The sequence below is a fragment of the Pimephales promelas genome, chromosome 15 (genome assembly GCF_988280905.1).
Source record: "Pimephales promelas chromosome 15, fPimPro1.hap1.1, whole genome shotgun sequence".
NCBI lineage: Eukaryota > Metazoa > Chordata > Actinopteri > Cypriniformes > Leuciscidae > Pimephales > Pimephales promelas.
Window position 1 is genome coordinate 13749236 of NC_142783.1, and position 23787 is coordinate 13773022.

General features: G+C 38.8%; 1 protein-coding gene across 3 annotated transcripts in view; it reads left to right on the forward strand.

Moving 5' to 3' along the window:
• kif26ba (kinesin family member 26Ba) overlaps window positions 1–23787 on the forward strand; it is a 107068-nt gene that overhangs the window by 80159 nt on the left and 3122 nt on the right. For 2 of the 3 annotated variants that reach the window (XM_039673384.2, XM_039673398.2), the window contains 9 exons: window positions 5220–5432; window positions 7102–7195; window positions 10910–11172; window positions 13825–14008; window positions 15506–15665; window positions 17408–17579; window positions 17688–21105; window positions 22122–22324; window positions 22415–22565. In XM_039673384.2, coding sequence (XP_039529318.2) covers window positions 5220–5432; window positions 7102–7195; window positions 10910–11172; window positions 13825–14008; window positions 15506–15665; window positions 17408–17579; window positions 17688–21105; window positions 22122–22324; window positions 22415–22565 — 4858 coding nt within the window. The remainder of the gene's footprint in view (window positions 1–5219; window positions 5433–7101; window positions 7196–10909; window positions 11173–13824; window positions 14009–15505; window positions 15666–17407; window positions 17580–17687; window positions 21106–22121; window positions 22325–22414; window positions 22566–23787) is intronic. The other variant, XM_039673390.2, reaches the window with a different exon arrangement.

The window sequence follows — 23787 nt, forward strand, 5'->3', positions numbered from 1 at the left end:
TATGAAACTTGCTCTCTCTGTATAGCTACAAGCACATATAAGCTGGATAAGATCTGGGCATCACAGGTCCATACTTCAAATACCATGATATAAATCACATCAGTCGATGAAATGAAAAGTGTTCGAATGACATTTCATTGTGTCCTTTTTTCAAACCTCTCCTGTAAATATCAGGGATTTAAGCATAGCATACGTAGAAACAAAAGAAATCTAATACGCAACCCTAGCCTACGAGCAAGGACTGGGCTAATAAGTATGCAGCCGTCCGTTTGAGAACTAAGAAGGCACCCATTAACCACTCTGATTCAGTTCAACTGTCCATTCATCCGACTGATTCAAAGATGTACTGTAACTTGTCGTTTATGCTCAATTTAATTTACTAAAAAGATATGACTCATAAGAATCTGTGGGGTGTGAATAGGACTGCTGATTAAGTATGCATTTGATTCACTAAAAAGAAACGGCTCATAATTTGTTCATCAATGTTACTACACTGGGTTGCACCTAATGTTTTTGATTCACTAAAAAGAACCATCTTATAAGAGTCATTTGTTTGTGAATCAAATTTACTTGATTGCATTGTTTTTTGTGTTTATGCACTTGTGCCACCCCATGGGGACAATTAAAAAAGGTGTTTTTTGCCCTTGTTTTGGTGCACGGTATCATATTTAATGCATATTTAACGATGAAGTTTGCACAACTAAGGAACATGCCATGCTCTTCAAGCAAAAACAAATTTGTCGGAAATGGCCCACATCTGGTACACATGGATTCCACAACGCCCAGATGTGGGCCGGATCTTGGCCGACATTACGTTGATGTCTGAGTTGTCAATGAAAGTGAAGTTAGATTTGAAGAGAATACTCCTGCATTATAGGTTATCACTATGATTTGGAAGTTTGTCATCTAATGATATATCTAATACTTTTTGGGCCATAAAATGAGGTGTGAATGAATTGACATAAATTAGTTTGTGTGCAATACAAAATATATACCAACTATATATATATATATATATATATATATATATATATATATATATATATATATATATATATATATATATATATAAATTATTTAAATATAAACTATATTATTTAAATTTGTATATATACAAAAGCAACTACATATGATCTATGATACAAATACAAATTTATATATATATAGACAAATTAAAAATGATGAAATGCAAAATACAAAATTAATGTGAATCTAAATGTTTTAATGATGAGAACTAGTGAGCACCACTGAGTGAGTATGTGAGTATGTGGGTTTGGCTCCTGTTCCTGTGTTCTTAAAGACCTTTAATAACCCAGAATAGAGCATCTCCTTTCATTAGTGCTGCTACTTTATCCAAAACTGCTCTCACCCACAAAAGCTGTGAGAGCTCATAGGGAGACCACCTCCTCCGCCGCCATCCCGTCGCATATGCTGGCTAATGAGCCCTCCTACCGTGATCTTATCCCTGCTTCTGAAAATCAGAGACTCAATGCATGCAATGGGTTGCAAATCACCAAGAAGAAGAACTTCTATTTGTGGTAATGGGCTTAGAGATGCTGGACGTACTGTACTGAACAAACATGGAAGGATTGGTTTTACTGAACAGAAAAAGACAACTCTTTGTAGCGCAGGGACTGTGGGTGTAGAATAGGGTTTCATTAAATTGTGTCTGCCAGAAAATTATTAGATCTGAGCCAGTGTGAAGCTCTTGGTTGAAACTCATCACTGGGGCGCAGAGAGGAGCTTTACCTCAAATGTACACTCTATAAACTTAGATAAGTCGTACAACTCTTGATGTGCTAGAAATGCTGCCACATCTCTGGTGGATTAATGTATGAAATGACTGTATCATTACAGCGTCAAAGGTCAGCTGCATTCCTTTTTTCCCATGAGCTGTCCTGATTTGTGCGCACATATTCAGCAGGTTAGTAGAAAAGTGTTGTGTGTGTTCTCAACAATGCACCTCATGCATAATTCAGGTGGAATATGCAAAACTGCTGGGTTCTTTTTGCTGTTAAATGACACCAGGATGAAATATTTAACACACTGTAATGACATTTCTGGAAGTCTGTTCCCAGGAAAGACAAATAGATACCCAGTTTTCACTTCCTTGTAGTTTCCTGCTTCTCCAATTTTTCTTTGGAGAAATGACCTAGCAATCTCATGTGTCTCCTTTATGCCTAATACACATTGAACGATTTGTTCCCGAAGAAAGACAACCAATCGTGACAATTTCAGTAGTCGTGGCTCCAAAACAGTGGTCCTACAGTATGTCATACAGTGAGAGAGGGTCAAAGACGGCCATTGCGACCAAAGATAGCCTGAGATAATATTTTAAAGGGTTAGTTCACCCAAAAATAAAAATTCTTTCATCATTTACTCACCCTCAAGTTGTTCCAAACCTCTATGTGTTTATTTGTTCTGCTGAACACAAAGGAAGATATTTGGAAGAATGTTTTAATCAAACAGATCTCATTCCCCATTGACTTCCATAGTAGGAAAAAATACATACTATAATGGTAGTCAATGGGGAATGAGATCTGTTTGATTGAAACATTCTTCCAAATATCTTCCTTTGTGTACAGCAGAACACATAAATAAATGGAGGTTTGGAACAACTTGAACCTAAAAATGCTGGGTTGTTTTAACCCAACTTTGGGTCAAATATGGACAAACCCAAACGTTGGGGTTAAAAATGTAATTAAAAATGTAACCCAATGGCTGGGTTTGTCCATATTTGACCCAAAGTTGGGTTAAAACAACCCAGCAATTTTTAGAGTTGGACAGTCTACATACACGTACCCAAGTTTATTAGATCCATGTCATACAGTGTGATTTGTATTATCAGATTTTATAGGATTGCTTCAATCTTTCAATCAAAATTTCATCAAATTTTTCCAAAATCATTTTTTTTACTGAATTGAATGTATTTTCAATTGTATTCTATTTGTGTATGTCAAAAATAATCTTATTTTTTCAGTCTGTTTCTACTATGGAATTTAAAAATGTTTAAAATAAATAGTTGATATTTAAACGACAATCCATGATTATCGTACATTAGTAGACTCGTAGCGTCTGTCATAAAAGTCTCGTGTGCATTGTTTTGTTGTTTTTCCTTAAAAAGGCGTATTTATAAAAAAAGTTATTTGTTGCATCAATTTGTAATATAATGCAAAATAATATAACTTCTATACAAAATCAACTATTATACACATCACCTTGGAGGTTTTAAATAATGTGAAATGAAAAATACAAAATAAATGTAAATTGAAATCTTCTTTTCAGTAAGGAAATAAAAGATCAACTAATTTTAGCTTTTGATCTGATTTAAGAATTGGAAATTGTAATATAATTTATTGATTTCAGTGGAATCCACTTGAACTAATAAAGGATTATTTCTCTTTTCCAGAGGCAATATCAAGGAAATCTCCTCTATGGTTTTTTGATGGCTCTCAAATCAATTGTTGATCCTTAAATTAGAAAAAAAAGTCTTGAGAGATGCTGTTTTTTATTATCTAGTGTACTAAAACATTCGTCCAAAGACGCACTAATAAGTAGAAGCCGGAATGATTAGGCGTTATCCAAATGTCTATCAATGTAGTGATGATGGTATTACAGTTGCTAATCCATATGGCGTCGAGATTGGATTTCTACGGTAATTATGTCTGCAGCTTTGCATTGAGAAGACAGAACTGCTGTACTGTTCTAGGGTCAGACAAATCTGTTGTTTGAATATGTGCTTAACTTGATATTTAATCTTGAATGCTTTGATTTCACTAATTACATTTCACAGCATGACAGATGTTATAACTGCCCCTAGGGCTGCTCCATGACCACAATTCTATAACAAGCAAGGGCTCAGAAAGAAAGCATATTAGTCACAGTTTATAGAGAGCGTTTCCTTTGGGAGGCATTTATAAATGGGATGATGCATTCAATAGGTCAGCTGTTTGTTTAGCATAGTGAATGTCCAGTCACTTGAAGGCATTTAATGAACTCTTCACACTGGAAGGAAGCAAGGAAGCATTTGTTCTGTTTATAAGAGTCCTAAAAATATTTATCAGGACCGCTTTTTCCAACTTTGATAATAATATGAAATGTTTAGAAGCAGCAAAAGAAGCAGAAAATCAATCAGCATAATGATTTATGATGGATCATGTGACACTGGATGATGCTGAAATTTCATCTTTGACATCACAGGAAAAAATGACATTTTAAAATAAATTGTATAGAAACTACTACTGTTTTTAGAAGAAATAAATGCTGTATTGGTGTCCACGTATAACCATTGTGTCTAGACTTTAGATGGGCTTTCAGTGTCAGTGTCACTGAGTTAGAGTTAAGAAAGCCAAGATTTATCTCCTGTCTTTATGCATGCCTTCAACAATCACTTGTGTGTTCTACTCCACTAATCTGTAATTACATTCAGTCAATGATGATTTCAGTGAGCACACTTGCAAACGGGACATTAGGTGTTTATCGTATGTGATACATGAAGCCTACATACATGACAAGCTATATTAGATGGTGCATTACTACATTTTTTCAAAGAACAAGCTAAACTAGTTAATGTTCAGCAATTAGATTCATCTAACATTTGGTAGAAGTGCAATCCGTTCGTTCAGTTAAGGCTGAATTCAGGTTGATTGGGACACATTTTCCCAGTCATTTCTATGGCAAAAAGTGTCCTGAATTCACACTCTCATTGGATTTATATTCAATCTCTATAATTTAGAGAAACTTTGAGTTTGAATTTAATTTTCTTAAACGAAACTTCAGCTGAGGTTACTTGGCATATCGTTTACCGTCTTGCTACTGCATTTTGTAGCATTACTGAGATTTAATGTTTGCCTGCTGTCACCACACATTTGACTGTGAAATATTAAAGAGCTATGAATAACTCTCTAAGTATCACACTGCACACACTCCTGTCAAAAACACGAGTAATGGCTAAAGTTTGAGGGTTTATATTCACAAAAAGTTGTTCAAAACCACTTGAAAAAGCAAAGGAGTAGTGTTCGGAAATGAGGAGCGAACTTTCCTCAATCTTTAAACCTTTAACAGAGCTGTAAACCTAGATAAATAGCTTGTTCTCCCTCAAGCAGAATGTTTTGTTCTCAAAAACATTGGTTGAGTTGTTATTCACAGATAGGTTGGTGCTTTGAAACATGACAATCTGAAATGCATTACTGAGTGGATGCTGTTGTATTTTTGTGCAGGTTAAAGTGATGGTACGCGTTTGTCCTTCATCGCCCGCCAGCGCGGCAGAGTCCAGCTCTTTCCTGAAGGTCGATTCTCGTAAGAAGCAAGTGACCATCATGGATCCAGCGGCTAATTCTCAGCAGAATCAAACTCAAAAACGTGGCAGCTCCAACCAGGCTCCTCCAAAGATGTTCGCATTTGATGCAGCCTTCTCCCATGATGCCTCTCAGGTGAGGGATTGATGCTGACCATTAAACATGCAGTGTCATTTCAGCCACAAGTGGCAGAATTGCAAAATAATTGCTCCCTTATACAAAGTAACAGTATGTTATTAATCTTAATACAGGGAAAATACCTCTGGAGAAACCTGTCTTAAAAATAAAGGTTCTTTATTGGCATTGGAGGTTCCATGAAGAATCTTTAACATCCACGTTTCCATTGCACAGAAGGTTCTTTATAGTGGGAAAAAAGGCCCTGAAATGGTACTTCTATAGCACTGCTGCTAAAAACCCCTTTTAGAACCATTATTTTAAATAGTGATTACAGTTTAAGACAAAAATAGCATATGTCATCCCTCAGCATATCAATTTTTAAATATTAAACTATCCACCTTCTTCTGCTCTATACAATGCGCACTGCTATGACGATGACTCCGGTTGCCAACTTCCGGTTTGAGTCTGGTCTATGCTTTTTTGTCATGTGTTTTAGATTGTGTCATCCTCACATGAATAAACTAAATAAATAATAAAAAAAAAAAACATTCATCAAATGTGATCTGATCATGTTATTTTTTTTTATTAAATCACAGATAAAAACAAAATGAACATTTTTCTTTTCTTTATAACTTCCAAAGGATAGCTGATGCATGACTGCACGATCTCCCTAATTCAGCAATACATGAACATCCGACAGTTTCTATCACCCCGACTGCTGCAGAATTACAGTAATATAAGTTTAAGCTGGTTAGCCCTTTGACTCTGTCTACCTCTGCTTTGAAAGATGCATAGTCTATATATTTCCATAGTATTACGACGAGTTTCATTCATGAGCCCAAAGTCCAGTTTGCACGCTGTTGCCTCCGTCATGATCATCTATTGTTTACTAACAATTGGTTGATGAAATATTGATTGAAATTAAGATACAATTAATAAAAAATTAAATTTACTTTAAAGAAAGTCTTCTTTGTGGTTTCTCTTTAAGATCTCTGTGAACGTTTTAAAGTCGCTTTCAGAACGGTCATGTCTGTGAATATAAAACGCATGTGTAGACTGATGTTTTTTCTAATGTCTGGACCACTTATCTATATAATATATCATTCTATATAGACGAATGCTAGTATTCTATGTAAACAAATACTTCAACAGGAAGTAGAAAACCGTTTCGTCAGTTGAACCCGCTATGAATCATGGGAAATAGAATGGGTGCAGAAAAAGGTGGATAAGGCTACCAACCCAGATCTTTAACCTCATAGTTTAATAATGATGACAAGGCTTTCAAGGCATTGCTGGGATATAGAAGGGATTTTTTTTTTGCCTTATTGTCAAGTTAAAATATCAAAAAAATCCTTAAAATGACTTTTCGTTCATATTAACATTTACATTTTTATCAAAAGTGACAGTTTATTTGTGAAGGAAAAAAATATATATATTAACTGAAAAATCTGTCAGAGCAGTGAGACAAATTACACTTGTATCAAATATACTGTACATTCTCTGAAAACAAGTCCTAATATATTATGCCATGCTGCCTCTCAAGTACATTCGTCTTGTTTAAATATTCTTTTAGTTTTTAAATATTTTTTGATATGTAAAAACAAAAAGTTGCCTTAATTTAAGTCACGCAATACAAGTTATTTTTGCAGAGCATGATTTTGATTGGCTGTTCACTGTTTCCTGGCAGGCAGAGGTTTGTGCTGGAACTGTGGCTGAAGTCATCCAGTCTGTGGTCAATGGAGCAGATGGCTGTGTATTTTGCTTTGGACACTCCAAACTAGGTAAGAGACAAATTACAGTCTCTTTAACATATGAGGCTCTCACAAAGTGCTTCCATTGCCCCTTTCTAATATCTTGTAAGTGCCTTTTTAGACAGACATCTTTCTTGTCTTTGTAATGAACATCAGAGCCTTAATACATCCTGTAATGTTTCCATCCCTCATATGTGTTTTATATTCCATAAATAACCATCCCCGGCATTCCCAACACCTTACATCCTGTAAATTAGATGGAATTAGTTTCATAGCATGCATGGCAGACTACAATATGATCTCACCCTGTATAGCTGTCATTGTCCATTGTTGTCTCTGGAAGATTAGTGTAAAATTTAACCAGCCATTTGCTTGGAAAACAATGGGAAAATGCTACCCTGGTTGCTGGTCAGTGATTTGATGACAGCGTGTAATTCCTCAGATTCCTCGTTTCCATTAACCTTTACTTAAAAACCAAAGGCTGGCTCATACATCATTGGAAAAGCATTCCACAATGATTTCATTGGTAAGCTGCCTAAAGCTAATTAACTAGCTGTAATAACCCAGACACTGGCCTGTTAGTGGTTTGAAAGTAATTACCTTAGACATTTGGCTTTACAATGTGGCTGTATCAACAAGAAACATAAGAATCATGGTGAACTTGAGCTGTGCAACGAGCCGACCCCTTCTCACCATTGGTGCTTTAGCGCATCAATACATACAGTAGGTTATTTTAAGATATATCTGGATTGAACAGGCAGATTTGTTTTTAGTTTTAAACCTTAAAGTCAACCGGAGTGTGAATTAATAATCAAACATAATACGTTCCTGACCTCTAGATCATGTATGTCATGCTGGCTGTGAGGATGCAAAGGCCATATGTTCTGGAATGAAGCTTTATCTTCTGAAACTGCTTGATCAGCCCAGAGGCTTATTTATGCTTAAGTCAGAATCCATTAAACTGAAGGACAAGTTGAAGCCCATAATGGATTTGTGTGTGTAAAATTTTTAAGAGAGATGCTGTAGTAATTGAATCTCCATCCAGTCTGATTGAATTACTGACTCTCAGTTCACCTGCTACTGAACATCCATCTCATCTTCCGCCTGGAAGTAAAAGCCCAGCGACTTTAATTGATGTGAAATACCATTTTCGAGAAAGCAGGTTTGATAAGCTACAATCAAAATGTACAATGTATTAAAAAATAAATAAAAATAAAGTACATACATTAAAAATGAATGTAATTGAACTCATTCATGTTTTTTAATTTATATAAATGATTTTTACGTCTACAATGTAATGTATAGGCTACTCTTCTTTTTCTATTATCTGTTTTGGATTTTAATGCAGTGTAATCATGATGATAAGTTAGCTAGAACAGGTATATAACATCATTGTGACATGATGTTTGACATGATGCCGCCACTTGTGTGTTTCCTTGGTTACTGATTGTTACGCACCTGTTTCAGTTTCTGCTGATTAGTCTCCTTTGTGTATTTTAGCCTTCAGTTCGCACAGTTCTTTGTTTGGTGTTGATTGGCATTTGTGTTTATGTGGATGTTTGATTTACTTCCTTATGTTTTTCTGAGACAAAAACGATACCATTACTGCCTTAATTGTCTCCATGTAAACTACAAAAAAGTAAATTTGTGAAAACGGTTATGTCATACGTATTAGGTGTTCACTCTATCCACAAGTTTCCGAGGGGCGCTCCTGTAAAAAATAAAGTGGGTGAAACTTCCGGTGAGGTGGCAGAAGTAGCATTCCAATGGTATTTTGTGTGTTAGTTAGCGAAGAGGCTAGCTGTTTTTCGGAGAATTATTTTACTATTTAAAGACGCAAATCTTTATGAGAGATGTCGTTACGGAGCTCAGGGACAACATGTGCTGTTCGCGGTTGTATGTATAACCGTGAACGTTAAACGTGATTGTTTTGAACATAAGCCGAAAACGAAATCAGAGTGATCCTGCCAACGACTGTAACGTTAGTTTCCATCACCTCCCAAAAGACGACGAATCTTCCTGTGTACATTTGTTTAAATTCTTAATATTCTATAAACTCTCTCAGCATGTGATTGGCTGTTCGCTACTGATGTTACACCTAAACTCAGAATCAAAGCCTGTGTTGACAGAATACAAATGTGCCAGTTAATGCATTCAAGTAGCACATTCATTTATAATATTGAATAAACTCCAAAGCACAATGACTAAGTGTGTGTTTTTTATTTTAATTGTTTGTCAGCTCACACAACTGTCTGTCACCATGCCTTGATGAGTATTGATTATTAATAATGTTATTATAATACTCCCAACCAACTACTGCGGAGGGTAAAGGTACTGTTATTTCACCCTTTTTAATTTCGTTGAGGTTGTGTTCCCACATCGTTAGCTAGTTTGGATCGCTATAACTTGAATGACTGTCAACTGTTGAATGAACGAGTGTATGCATGTCAAGTCGCGCTTTGTTTACTTCCAACCGGAAGACGCGCCCACTTTTGACGCAAGGCCTCATGGGGCGTAGGAAACTTGTTGAGAGGCGCATAGTTTTTCTTTTCAAAGTGGCATCGCCAACTACTTGCGTGGTATGAATAATACAATGTTTTTATCGTTTTTATGGATTGGCATGATCAGAGATCGTTTTGACAATGGTGTCGTCCGTACGCGGAAAATGCCAAGGAAACAAATTACACAAAATGTTTTATGTAAACGTACTCGTAAATTAGAAAAACTGAAATTATTATTGTTTTTAAAGCTAATTAAAATGGCAAAAGCACATTAAAAAAATTAAATTTCTCATTTAACACTGGATCGAATCAATTATGCACCTGCAACAATAGTATAATATCTCCTTAAATATTCCTTAAAGTCTCTAGATAAATCTGCCCCATGTGCATCATATTAAATCATGAATAAATCTGTACTCTGCTGCATCTTCACCATTGCAGGACTGGCTTGTATTTTTGAACTGTTGTGGCGTTTTGAATCCCTGTGAACCATGCAAATGAGCCTATTTCAGCAGACACTGTATCATCTCTGTTTGTGATTCTCTTTCTCATACCCAAACTAGTGGAATCCGTCTTTTGAAGTTAAATCTGTTCTGAATGTGCGCTGTGACATATGGCTTTGTTTAGTCTGCCCCTTTCATGTCAACAGCAGGGGTATTTATGCATATGACTGTGTGGAGGGCAATGTCCAGAAATGAATCCAGGGAGTGCCAATCAACAGGCTGTTGTTCCGGTTCTGGTCCTGCGGGTGAACCTGCTTTTAATGCCCAGTGCTGCCCACATGGCATATGTGCTTACTCAACCACACTACGACATATGGCAAATGTCAGCGTACTTTCAAACAAAGGGCTTTTCTGGAAATAAGAACCCATTAAGGCAGACAAAACATTCGTGTGTTTAGTCATGGTACATTTTCAGACTATATTTATGAGCACGATTACGTTAATCTTGTCAATTTTCCAGCTGTAATGGATTTTTAATTGTATTGGAATGTGTCGGAGTAGCGTGTATGCGACATCTGTCACTGTGGTTTATGCCAGAGTGCTGGTCTGGAAGCTAAATATCACATTAGAAAGTGTGAAATAGACCACACATATTGGTGTAATGCTCTTGAGGCCAAACAGACACCATGGCTTTTAGCCCCTGACCTATTTCTACTGTACCGTTCCACTCAGTCATTTATAATGCCCCTGAAATGTGAATGTATTCAAAGCAATCCATCGTCAACTTGGTCTTGTTGCAGGCAAATCCTACACTATGATCGGCAAGGATGATTCAATGCAGAGTTTCGGGATTATCCCGTGTGCCATCTCCTGGCTGTTTAAATTGATCAACGAGTGCAAGGAAAAGACAGGTGCGCGTTTCTCCGTACGAGTGTCGGCTGTGGAGGTTTGGGGAAAAGACGAGAACCTGAAAGATCTGTTGTCAGAGGTGGCGACAGGCAGTCTGCAGGACGGCCAGTCTCCAGGAGTCTACCTCTGCGAGGACCCCATCTGCGGGATGCAGGTAAGCTCATTTCTTTAATTATACAGTATATTGCTCATTTAGGGGTTGTTCATATAATCACTGATTGATGCTAAAATACTGTGAAAACAGCCCGTTCTCATCCCAAGATGTCATCTAACTGATGCTTTTGACCATATGTCAACATCCGATGCTTTAGGGCACACTTTAACGTCAGTTAGATGACGCTATCTAACCCTAACCCTACCCCAGACCCAAACCTAAAAGCGCTAGGATAGCGTCATCTAACTGACGTTAAAGGGTACCCTAAAGCGTTGGATGTTGACATATGGTCAAAGGCGTCAGTTAGATGACGTCTTGGGATGTGTTGGTGAAAAATAGATTTTATTCAAATTTTATCGTTCCATTTTAATATGATTTCTCTAAAAAATTCAAAACTGTGGCACTATGAAAAAAAAGCAACATTGTCTCTACCAATGTGTGGTTTTGAGGCCAGAGTTATTTTATTATTATTCAGATACTACTATAGTATTTATAAATATTTTGAAATGGCTTTTTATTTTTTATTTTTTTATTTTGTTTCAGGTTTTATTTTAATTTTAAAGTTCAAGTAACTTTGTTATGTGCTTTTGTCATTTTTATTTTCGAAATATTTTTATAAAGCTTTAATTCAATTTTATTACTTGTTCAGTTCACACCATATTGTAATTACTATAATTTCAAGATGTCAACTCTGGGAAATATGCATTTCTATGGTTACACGTTATGGTTATGGTTATCAACGCTTAAATAAATCTGCAGTGGTCAGGTGGTACAATTAGAGCGCCGTTTGACCAATGGTAGACAGGGCAATTGTTTTGACGCCAAAAAAATCATGCTTTTCTTTTGATTAGGTATTCACTCTAAGATGGTCACAGATAAAAAAAAATAAAATAAAAAAGATAACAATATTGGCACACTTTTTGCCTGTTTTCTAGGAAAAAAAAAAAAACAAGCATGACAATCACCTACCAATAAAGAGACCATTGTTGGGTGAAATGTTAATACACAATGAGAAGATTAGTCGAGCGGAAACAACCCCTGTCTCTGTAATCCTCAGACATCTACACTAATCTCATCTTGGACTGGTACCTCACAGCAATGGATTGTAATGGCCTCACCTATCCTTTTCCTAGAGCACACTTCAGACGTGATAACCAAGGCAGTGCTGACATGGAAAATATTGTTATTTTGCCCAATAACAAACACATTTTTTTTTCTTCAATTTTTTTTAGAGAGTAAGACTTAACTGAGCTGACAGTATCTCAATACTTTCTTTTATTTTCTCTAATACTGTTAAAAGAGGTTGACAGATTTTTTGACTGATGGTTTTCTTCAAGTGCAAGTTGGCTGATATCCTATCCTGAGAGCCTATACACATACAGGGGTTGGACAATGAAACTGAAACAATGGCCAATATATTGTTGGACGTTTCACTGATTATACATTTTATCAGTCAGAGCTGAGGGTGAAGAAGGTTGAATTAGCAGAGCTGTACATAAAATAGTGCAATCCACACGAAATGGGAGACATTTCAGAGTTTAAAAGAAGACAAACTGTTGGTGCACATCTCGCTGGCTCATCTGTGCCCAGGACAGAAAGTCTTTGTGCTGTAGCATGAGTCAGGGCAATGTCTGTACCACTTACTGTAGGATGAACCACATTCGACAAGAGTGGCTGTAGACAATGTGAAGCATGTATTGTTCTCTGAACTGTCTTTCCTACATCCGTGAGAGTTACAGTGTGGAGAAGCACAAAGAGGGTTAACACCAGGACTGTTGCCGCCCAGTGAAGCACAGGAGTGGATCAGTGATGGTTTGGGCTGCAATATCATGACATTCCCTACGGTGCTTGATGGACGCTACCAAACCATTCTTGAGTACCATGAACCCAATGGTTCAAACATTGTACCTTGTGTCTTGTATTAGCATGATAATGCACCAATACACACAGCAAGACTTGTGACAGACTGGTTTGATGAACATGGAAGTGAAGTTGAACATCTCCCATGACCTGTTCAGTCTTCAGATCTAAATACTTTTGAGCCACTTTGAGGTGTTTTGGAGGAGCGAGACTGAAAACGTTCTCCCCCACCAGCATCACAGTGACCTGACCGCTGTTCTGGAAGAGGAATGGCTTAAAATCCCTCTGGCCACTTCGAAGGACTTCTATCTGTCATTACAAAGACAAACTGATGCTTTTTGCTGCAAAAGGAGGCCCTACACCATACTAATCAATTATTGTGGTCTAAAACCAGGTGTTTCAATGTCATTGTCCAAACCCATTGTCATTGCAATTGATAATGTCTAACCCAACATTTGGGTTTGTCCATATCTGACCCAAAATTGGGTACAACCTATTCAACAAATGCTGCAATTAAATTTATATTTAGTTTAAATATGTTCTTAGTTAACTGGAAAAAATGAATCAATATCCAAAACTAATTTGAACTTCATAAAGAGCCAATCTCTTTATCGTTTAGACAGATTTATCGTTTAGATATAATCATATTATGGCATTTTTCCATAAATAAAGTCGAAATAAATGCCGCTTCTAGCAGTTATCAGCCAAACCAAACAACTTAGCTACTGATGCCGATAATAATGTTTAGAGTATTAAGTCAGTAATGTTTCTCAACCGAACCTTTTTACACAGTTACAGAATCAGAGTGAGTTGCGCGCCCCTACGGCTGAGAAGGCCGCCTTCTTCTTGGACGCTGCCATTGCTTCGCGCTACAGCAGTAAGCCAGACTATGATGAAGAGGAGCACCGTAACTCTCACATGCTCTTCACCCTACACATCTATCAGTATCGAATGGAAAAGACCGGCAAGGGTGGAAGTGAGTATCATTATGAGCTAGATATAGTTTCAGTGGAGACTCAACTGTGGTTCTCAAATGGTTTTTGGTCTGTGACCTATTTTTTAGGTTTCAATTTTTTTTGGTTATTCCTAAGGTTGGTAAGATACTTTTATGATGGATAACAGCATCTAAAACACAAAATAAGTTTCTGATCGGCTGTGCTATTTGCAGTAATCTGCTCTGTTCCACTGTTGATTTCAAACTTTCTCATTATACTTCCAAATGTTGTCAGCATGGTTTATAAATAGTCTGTTGCTGATAATCTTAGAGAGGGGTGTGATAACAGGAAAAAAAAGTGCCATTGTTAATGTGAGATGTAGGATCTGATCTAAAAGCTGCCATGCGAAAGCTGGCTATTTCTGGAGAACAGTGCTAATTTCTTTTATCACAAAAAATGTTCTGTTTGGCACAAGTGAGTCCTCCCTCCTTCCAAGAGTGGACCGAGAGTAAAACCAGATGTGTTACCTTTTAGGGTATTTGGGTAAGTTGAATTAACTGTGTATAATGAAGCTAATGTAAGCATAGTCATGAAATCCACTCTGTGTTGCCATGATGAAGGTTAACTTACATAATAAACACATAGAGATATAATGTTGCCATTTGAAATATAGGGTCATTGTCCTCAATTTTCACTAATGAGTTCCATTTATCTTACAATAACACTTCATGGTCATCATGAGGTTTTTGACAGTTTATACTGTCCTTTATATTTAAAGTTTCTTTATATTCTATTGCTTTTCCAGTTTCTTTGCAAGCTTTTTCTTAATTTAACTAAAAAAATGCTGGGTTGTTTTAACCCAACTTTAGGTTAAAAATGGACCAACCCAGCCATTGGGTTACGTTTTTAATTACATTTTTAACCCAACATTTAGGTTTGTCCATATTTGACCCAAAGTTGGGTTAAAACAACCCAGCATTTTTAGAGTGTAGCTATATAGATATTTAAAAAAATGTAATTTTGTGAAAAATTATTACTTTAAAATAATATTGTTCTTTTAAAATCTATTCTATTTTAATGTATTGTAAAATGCAATTTATCCCTGTTGTCAATGTCACATGATCTTTCAGAAATCATTCTACAGTAATATGCAGATTTTCTTCTCAAGAAACATTTCTTATTATTATCAATGTTAAAAACAGTTGCGCTGCCTGGTATTTTTTGTAGAAAATGTAATGAATGGAAAGTTCAAAAGGACAGCATCTTTTGTAACATTATAAATGTTTTTAATGTCACTTTTGATGCATCCTTGGTGAATAAAAATATTAATTTCTTTTAAAAATCTATCTTGGTTATGGTTGTGTAACATCAATTACTTCAATTGAGTCTCTTAAAATTGTCAGCATGGTGTCTGGACCATTGGCCTAGGCATAAAGGAGAATGTTATGAAATATATCATATTAGAGTGAAGAGATTGATGAATGAAGAACATGTTAGAAACTGTTCAGGCAATCTGACTGTGTGGCTCTTTTGCTTAGTGTCGGGAGGCAGAAGCCGACTGCATCTCATCGACCTGGGCAGCTGTGTGAAGGTTTTGAGCAAGACCCGTGACAGCACTACAGGACTCTGCCTCTCTCTTTCGGCCCTGGGGAATGTCATATTGGCCTTGGTCAATGGCAGCAAGCACATCCCTTACAAGTGAGACCTTTTCTTTTCACATTTTTTTCTCACATTATATGATCTCAACAAAAACACATTGAGTTGGATACTGTATGTCGCAACCTCAACGACAAGATTACGATTATACTGTGATGGGTGAAGTAATTCGGCAGTCGCTCGACTCATTAAAGATGCAACATGTTTAGTCTTAATATCTCTGCTGCATGTCGTTAATTCTTCATGAACACACCTCATATGAATAATATATACAAACTGACATTTTCCAGGCTTTGATGTGTGCAGTTATTAGTGGATTCTAATGCTACGTTGAATCTGCAGAGAGAATGTAACCTTTATCGTTCCTCAGGGGTAATAGCTAAGTGAATTAGCTTGTGCCAAGCAGCCACAGAGACAGATGCAGTTTCACATTTACTGGGATTCATCGAACATTCTTAACACAGACCATTTCTCTGCAACTGCTGTTTTATTTCTTTTAAGCAGCATGTTAATTTCAGTTAAACAGACAAGTTTTAGAAGGTGCCATGCATTTTCCAGAAGCTTTGTTTCCCCCAAATTCGCAGCGCTTCCATTTAGCTCCCTCAAGGCACGTTTGCATTTTATGCCATGGCTCTCTAATTTAATCATGGCGAATTTACATTGCAAAGCATCATGGGGTTTAAGGCTGGCAACTTATCCGTTCTGGAGAGCCCAGATATAATTAGGGTTTACAGCCTTTTAGGAGGAATGCAACAATTTGCACAAGATAAATTGAATTAATATGCGTGCATCATAAATGAATATAAAGTCAACAATTTTAGATAGTGATTTAATAATAAGAGCTAAATGGTATATTAACTGCCTATGATCTTTGTAATTGGCTGTTTTAACCTTTATGTCAAATCTAGAATATTGTTTAGAATTCTGAATTTTTTATCAATTCGGAATATATTAATTGTTGATTTTACACCATAATGCATTCAGTCTATGGCACAATATTAAAAGTAATAACCAGAAACACTTTAAATTAAAAAAAAAAATAATAATAATTGCCAAGAGACGAATGTTACCTCAATGGCATATCTCTGATAAATGTATTTTTGCCACGTCATGGTTAGTAAATTATGCTTGTTTAATTTATGCTTAGTGAAATAATTTTAGAATTTGTATCATTTATAGCTCAGCCATGTGTTCACTGTCTTAATAAGCACTCAAGATTGACTATGCACTTCACTAACCATATTTAAGCAAATCATCCAACATCAAACAAATTAGCACAGTGTCACTGTAATCACATTACTGTACACTCTGTTGCTGTAGTCCGTGACAGTATTTTGCTTCAAGGTATTGTATAGGTCATTGATTTCTGAGAACTGAACTTCCATGTGCATATCGTAATGCCAGCTGACTCATCCTTGAAAAGCAGTTTTGTCACCTCTAATGGTTGCCATAGGGAAGGCAGACAGAACAGGAAATGCCAATCCAAGCCTCTGTTTCTCTCTCTCTCACGCTCTCTAAATTTAACCAAGGGTACTTTAGCAAATCAAAATGACCAAAAAGGTTCTATCCATTGTTATTATTAAAAAATTATCATTTTAGAAGATTAAACTAATTGCTGTTAATGTTGTTAAAAAGTCTTGATTTTGAATGCTCAACCCTTTTGAGAACAAAATATATTTGTAAAATGGTAAACTAATCTTACAGTTTATGCATCTTCACGGTTATTCATCAGGCTACTCAATTGGAATTCTGCACAAATAAACGAATGTCATTTTTGTTTACAGAGATAGTAAGCTAACCATGCTATTACGAGAGTCCCTGGGAAACATGAATTGTCGCACCACCATGATAGCCCACATTTCCTCGTCACCCAACAACTTCTCAGAGACACTTTCCACCCTTCAAATTGCTTCTCGTGTTCTTAGGCTGAAGAAGAAGAAGGCTAAAGTAAGCGTGGTATGACCCTGTCCTTTATTTTATTGAACTTTCTTTTACCTTAAATAGATTCACCATTGTATTTTATGTTTAGTTTTTTTAAAAGCAGTCAAATGTTTTCTCTTGTAGCAATACACATCCAGTTCCTCTGGCGGTGAGAGTTCATGTGAGGAAGGAAGAATGCGTCGCCCAACACAGCTGAGGACCATCCATTCAAGAAATGTTGTTGATTCAGAGATGCCTCTGCTACACCTCTCCAGTGACCCTGAAGACTATTCCAGCAGCGAGCAGTCATGTGACACAGTTATCTACGTGGGACCAAATGGCTCAGCTCTTTCAGACAAAGAGCTAACAGACAACGAAGGTCCTCCAGAGTTTGTTCCTATCATTCCATCCCTGCATAAAAATAAAGCAGATCTTGTTCAGGCTCCTTTGACATCACAACCATCTCAACAAGTTGTAGACCCACTAGCTCAGGCCTCACAGTCTGTCCAACCTTTGCAGGCCATTCATCCTCAGCCCCTTCCACCTTTGCCAGAGGAAGGTGCCGAGTCGGGTAAAAAAGAGAAGGACTGTCTTAAGTGTAACACTTTTGCCGAGCTGCAAGAGAGGCTGGAATGTATTGATGGAAGAGAAGAGGTTACAAAATTCCCTTTTGAAGAAATCCCTGACAACAAAGCTGCCAAATTTGAGTCTGGTCATGGTCAAGTCGTTAAAGGGTGTAATCAATCCAGTTCTCCAAAGAGGATATCTGACCAGCAACTGGCGGAGATCCGTGAGGTGGTTGAAGAAGCAGAGATCGCTCAGTCAATAATTGAAAGCCTGACACAGTGTTCAACAGGCAGTTGTGGACTCTCCAGCAGCAGAAGTGTGACTGGTAGCAGTGGCATTGGGCAACTAACTCCTCTTCAGAGAGCCAAGAGCTCCAGTTTGCATGACAGTAGAGAATCCATCAGTGGTGGAAGCAGCAGTGAGAGTAAGCCTCGACCTATGGGCTCCCCTCGATTGGGAATTGCCAGTCTTACTAAAACCTCAGAGTATAAACCACCATCCTCTCCCTCTCAACGCTGCAAAGTGTACACCCAGAAAGGAGTTATGCCTGGTACACCTCCTCACTCCTCACAAAATCTTAATTTAGACTATAGAAAGTCATCTACAGAGTCTTTGCTTAATCCAGAGTCTAGAACCTCTCCAGTGGGGATGAGCCCACAAATCCTAAAGAGATCTTCATCCACCAATAGCCTTGGATCAGCTGAGACGCTGTGTGACGATGTTCCCCAGCTGCCTTTGGACAATAAGAAAGATGTGAAGGACACCACAGCCACAGTTATGCTGGAGCATCCTTTGGAACCCAATGGAGAGGATGAGCTGGTGTTCACCCTAGTAGAAAAGCTGACAATTAGTGGGATGATGGAAAATGGCAGACCAACCAGTATTATCAGCTTTAACAGTGACTGTTCATTGCAGGCCATGGCATCTGGATCAAGGCCTGTTAGTATCATTAGCAGCATAAGTGAAGACCTAGAACACTATACCACTGCTCCCTGCACTACCACCACCACTATCTCACAAGTCAACATTAATAAATTCCTGCCTCTCAGCAGGATAGAAGGGGATGTCCAGGCTAGTCGTCGTTCCTCAATCAGCTCATGGCTGAGTGAAATGAGTGCTGGCAGTGATGGCGACCAGTCATGTCATAGCTTTGTTGCTCAGCAAGGCTTTGGACAAAGTGAGGCACTAGCTGAAGACAGGCTTTTGGAAATTCAAGAAGAAGGTGACACTGAAGTTCTCCCTGTGCCAAATGGCCAAAGCAACTCAGAAAAAGAGAGTGATTCCAATTCAACTGAAGTGAATGAAAAAAGCCCAACTACTAAACACAAACTAGACAAACTGTCCTCAACCTTAGGTGTCTACGTTCCTTTTAAGACCAATAAAACAACCCACCCATGTGCTGCTGTTAAGCCAATAGTTGTGCAGGAATTGCTTACCAAAACCCTTCCAGTTAATGATCTCAAATCCCCACCTGTTCCAATCTCAAGTGAGATACATTTTGATGACCCATGGATGAAAAGAGAGGGCAATGAAGAGACTAAGCCATTGAACATGGTCTGTGATGTCAAATCCGAGAAGAGAACATCGGAATCAGTGAAAAGGAAATGTCAATTCGACAAGCACAGCTCAAGTAGTGAAGCAGCATGTTCCCCTGATTCCATGAACCGGGTGGTCGATGGCTGCGAGATGGTTTTCAATGCACCCGAAAGCATAACTCAAGTGTACTCTGCTGACATCCTCAGGACAGGTAGTCTCCCTCGTGCATGGCATCGCTTAAATAAGCAAGATGATCTGGAAGACCCTACATACCGGTACATGAGTGGAGAGTATAAAAGCCTTGGGGTTACCACCTCTACTCCCTGCAGTCCAAGAGCCACACTCGAAAGAAGAAGTTCCATTGGAAGGCAAGGTATCTTTGCTCGTCAGAAAGGAATACCGCCATTGCCACCTGTAAGGAAGTCCAGCCTTGACCAGAGGAATCGAGCAAGCCCACAGCATAATCCAGGAAATGTTCAGACCCCACACCAGTATCTATCTTTCCTTGGTGGCACACCTGAAGATTTGGGTGGTAAACATAAAGGACCAAATGTAGAGAGCAGCAGACTTTTCAGTGCCAAACTTGAGCAGTTAGCGAACAGAACCAATTCCTTAGGGAGGTCCCACGTTGCACATTATGACTGTAATTCCTTGGAGAGGGCTGAGAGTTTGACCTCTCTGGGCTCTAAAGGAGGAGTCACAAAAGACAGCACAATGCCAAGGACAGGTAGGAGCATCACCCGTGGTTTGCTTTCATCACCCACCAACGGACCAAATGGCAACAACAATGTACTGCAGTCACCCAAATCAAGTCAATCCAAAATCTCTGCAGTTAGCAAACTCCTTATGGCGAGCCCCAAAGCTCGAAGCTTATCAACCTCTAGCACTAAGACCCTAAGTTTCTCCACCAAGTCCCTCCCACAGTCAGTAAACCGGAGCTCAAGTTTGCCCCCCAATGGAAAGAACCAGAACCAAAGTTCATGGTCAACCCAGTCCCTAAGTCGCAACAAGGGGACAGGGCTTGTATCTAAGCTACCTTTAAGAGCAGTGAATGGACGAATCTCTGAGCTTCTACAAGGTAGCGCCAGCTCTCGCACTAACCAAGGACGAGGAGCTTCAGACACCGAAGAGAGAGGAGCAGCGGTCCAAGAAGAGGAAAGGCCAGTGGTCCATACTTTACCCTCACCTTACAGTAAGATCACTGCCCCGAGAAGGCCTCACCGTTGCAGTAGTGGGCACGCCAGTGACAACAGCAGCGTTCTAAGCGGAGAGCTTCCTCCCGCCATGGGAAAAACCGCCTTGTTTTACCACAGTGGTGGCAGCAGTGGCTATGAGAGTATGATACGAGACAGTGAGGCCACAGGAAGCACATCATCTGCTCAGGACTCGATGAGTGAAAACAGCGGTTCTGTCAGCAGTCGAAGGAGCCTAAAGAATTCAAAGAAAAGAAGTAATACAGGTAAGCAAATATAACATGATTCAAATTATGATTCTTTATACTTAAAATCCGTAAAATGACCTAAACGATTATTTCATGGCTCATCATGGCATTCATATTTCTACATTTCAACAATGCAAAGATCTATTAACAGCATAATTAATGAACTGTGCTCAACAAAAAAATTATTGTACTACAAAGCTTGTAGGGCTCATTCCAGATTATACTGTAGATGGAAGTAACAACTATTTAAACAGATTTACTCCCTCGAACATGCTTGGATGATCTTTTATGTTACAGACTGATAGCAGTTGCCAAACTTAGCTGTAGGTGGTCTTTGAATGCTTAGTGCTGCCTAAATTCCTGAATACACACCTTCTCTCCTGTTACCCCAGGCAAATCATTTTACCCCATTTCTCTGCATCCAAACATTTGCATGGTGGAAAGTTCTGGGAAACACTTAAAATTTAAATTCTGGCTACGGAACAATAGACAGAAAAGCTTGAACCTGCAAAGAGAATCAGTATTGTAAAAAGCTTTGCATGGTGAAGGATATAAAAGCACAACTGCTATTATTAACGTTCTCCTGAACTCAGAGCACTCTCTCTCTCTCTCTCTCTGAAATGAGGGAAGACTGAAAGTTTGACCTTTTCTGTGCCGTTTTCAGACCAACTGACAATCTGAAACACATTAATATTACCTTGTTCCTTGGTTCCAAATCAGATAGTATATCAGTAGACCTGGAACTGTCAATTTCTATGCAAATAGGGGAACCACTTTTGGCAAATTCCTCATTGTAGACTTCGTTCTCCCAGACTGGTCAGATAAGATAATGTCCTGACAATATCTCAGTGGTCTTTTTCATAACACTGCTACTCTGAAATTGTAGCACTGCTGTTCCTTGTGTTGTAGGTTAAACTTTGGTTCAGCACTGTGACACGTTTACACTTTTTTTGTCTTCCGTACTTACAAAGCAACTTAAGTTTGATAAAATGTGTTTATATAGAGGTCATAACATGACGTTGTTTCATATCCAGGGTCCCAGAGACGCCGTCTAATCCCTAACCTCTCTTTGGACACCTCCTCTCCCGTGAGAAAGCCAGTCATCAGTCCAGGGGTACGCTGGGTGGATGGACCCCTCCGACCCACACAGAGGGGTTTAGCTGAACCTTTTGAGATTAAGGTTTATGAGATTGATGATGTTGAACGTTTACAGAGGAGGCGAACCGTAGGTAATAAGGTAAGAAGAGTGAGAAGCAGGGTGTTTTAACAGCAATTGTTTTAAACATGGTATATACGTATGTCTCACTGATTGTCGTTGTATCCCCAGGAAGTAATATACTTTAGTGCCAAACTGAAGATCTTGGAGCATCGGCAACAGAGAATCTCAGAGGTGCGGGCCAAGTACGATTGGCTGAAGAAAGAACTGGAGCAAACCAAACAATATCTGATGCTGGAGCCAGAGAAATGGACCACTGAATGTAAGTGATTTTCACACTTTGGGTTACAGTCAATGGTACTTTATTGAACTGTTTCTTGTCCAAAAAATGATAGGCATATACTGTATGAATTAGGGGTTGCATAGACTAGTCGACTTTAATGCTCTGCCATGACGCTTTATGCTTGACATAAGCCGCGTTTCCACCGCAATTACCAGGAACTATTTGTCCCAGGAACTTTTTTCACAGGAACTTTTTCCCCCAGACCGCTTGCTTACTGCGTTTACCCCCCGTACTAAAGGGCGGGAAGATTATTATTTAAACTTTCTCTGATTATAGTGACGTTGAACTGCGTGCCACTGCTCTTCCTAGCCTGCGCGTTTGTTTTGAGTTTTGTATGGAGGAGATTCAAGCTTTTGTGTGCGATTGGTTTACTAACGAGGTAATTAACAAAACGGCAGAAAAGAGATAAGCACCCAAAGCGTATTCAGAAAGCTCGTAATGCTAGATATAAAAGTAGACGTTTGTTATCAGCGGACATTGACCGTGAGATGGATGGGACGAACGTGTGACATCAGGCAGAAAGAATAGCGTGGTGAGAACCAATCAGCATGTTCAGCACACAAGTCCCACCCCGAAAGTTTCTGAACTCTGAAAAAGTACCACCTCGCCAGCAGGGACTTTCTGGGGGTAAATTCATTTAGACCCCGGTTCCTGCGGTGTAAACACACCAAGTACCACCCCAAAGTTCCTAGTTCCTGGGGAAAGTTCCTGCGGTGGAAACGCGACTCTTGTCACTGATCATGGCCTATATCACCCTGTAGCCCAAGGCTGGTTGCCCACTGAAGCTAAGCAGGGCTGTGCCTGGTTAGTACCTGGATAGGAGACTTCCTGTTAAAACTAGGTTGGTGCTGGTGGAGGTGTTAGTAAGACCACTAGGAGATGCTCACCCTGTGGTCTGTGTGGTGGGCTTTCTGGCACAATATGGCTGCTGTCCAGGGGTGTACAGTGCAGCAGGGGGGCCCGTGCTCACGTACCCTGGCCACATCGCAAGCAGGCCCCTGGCAACAAGGTGATTTCGCAGGATACTTGCCACTCCATGCCAACTCGCTCCATGATGTTCGCTCTAATCACGCTCCAACATGAAATTTCTATGCACTGTACTTGCCAGCAGCCATATCACCCTGTAGCCCAAAAACAGGTTGCTCACTGAAGCTAAGCAGGGCTGAGCCTGGTTAGTACCTGGATGGGAGACCTCCTGGGA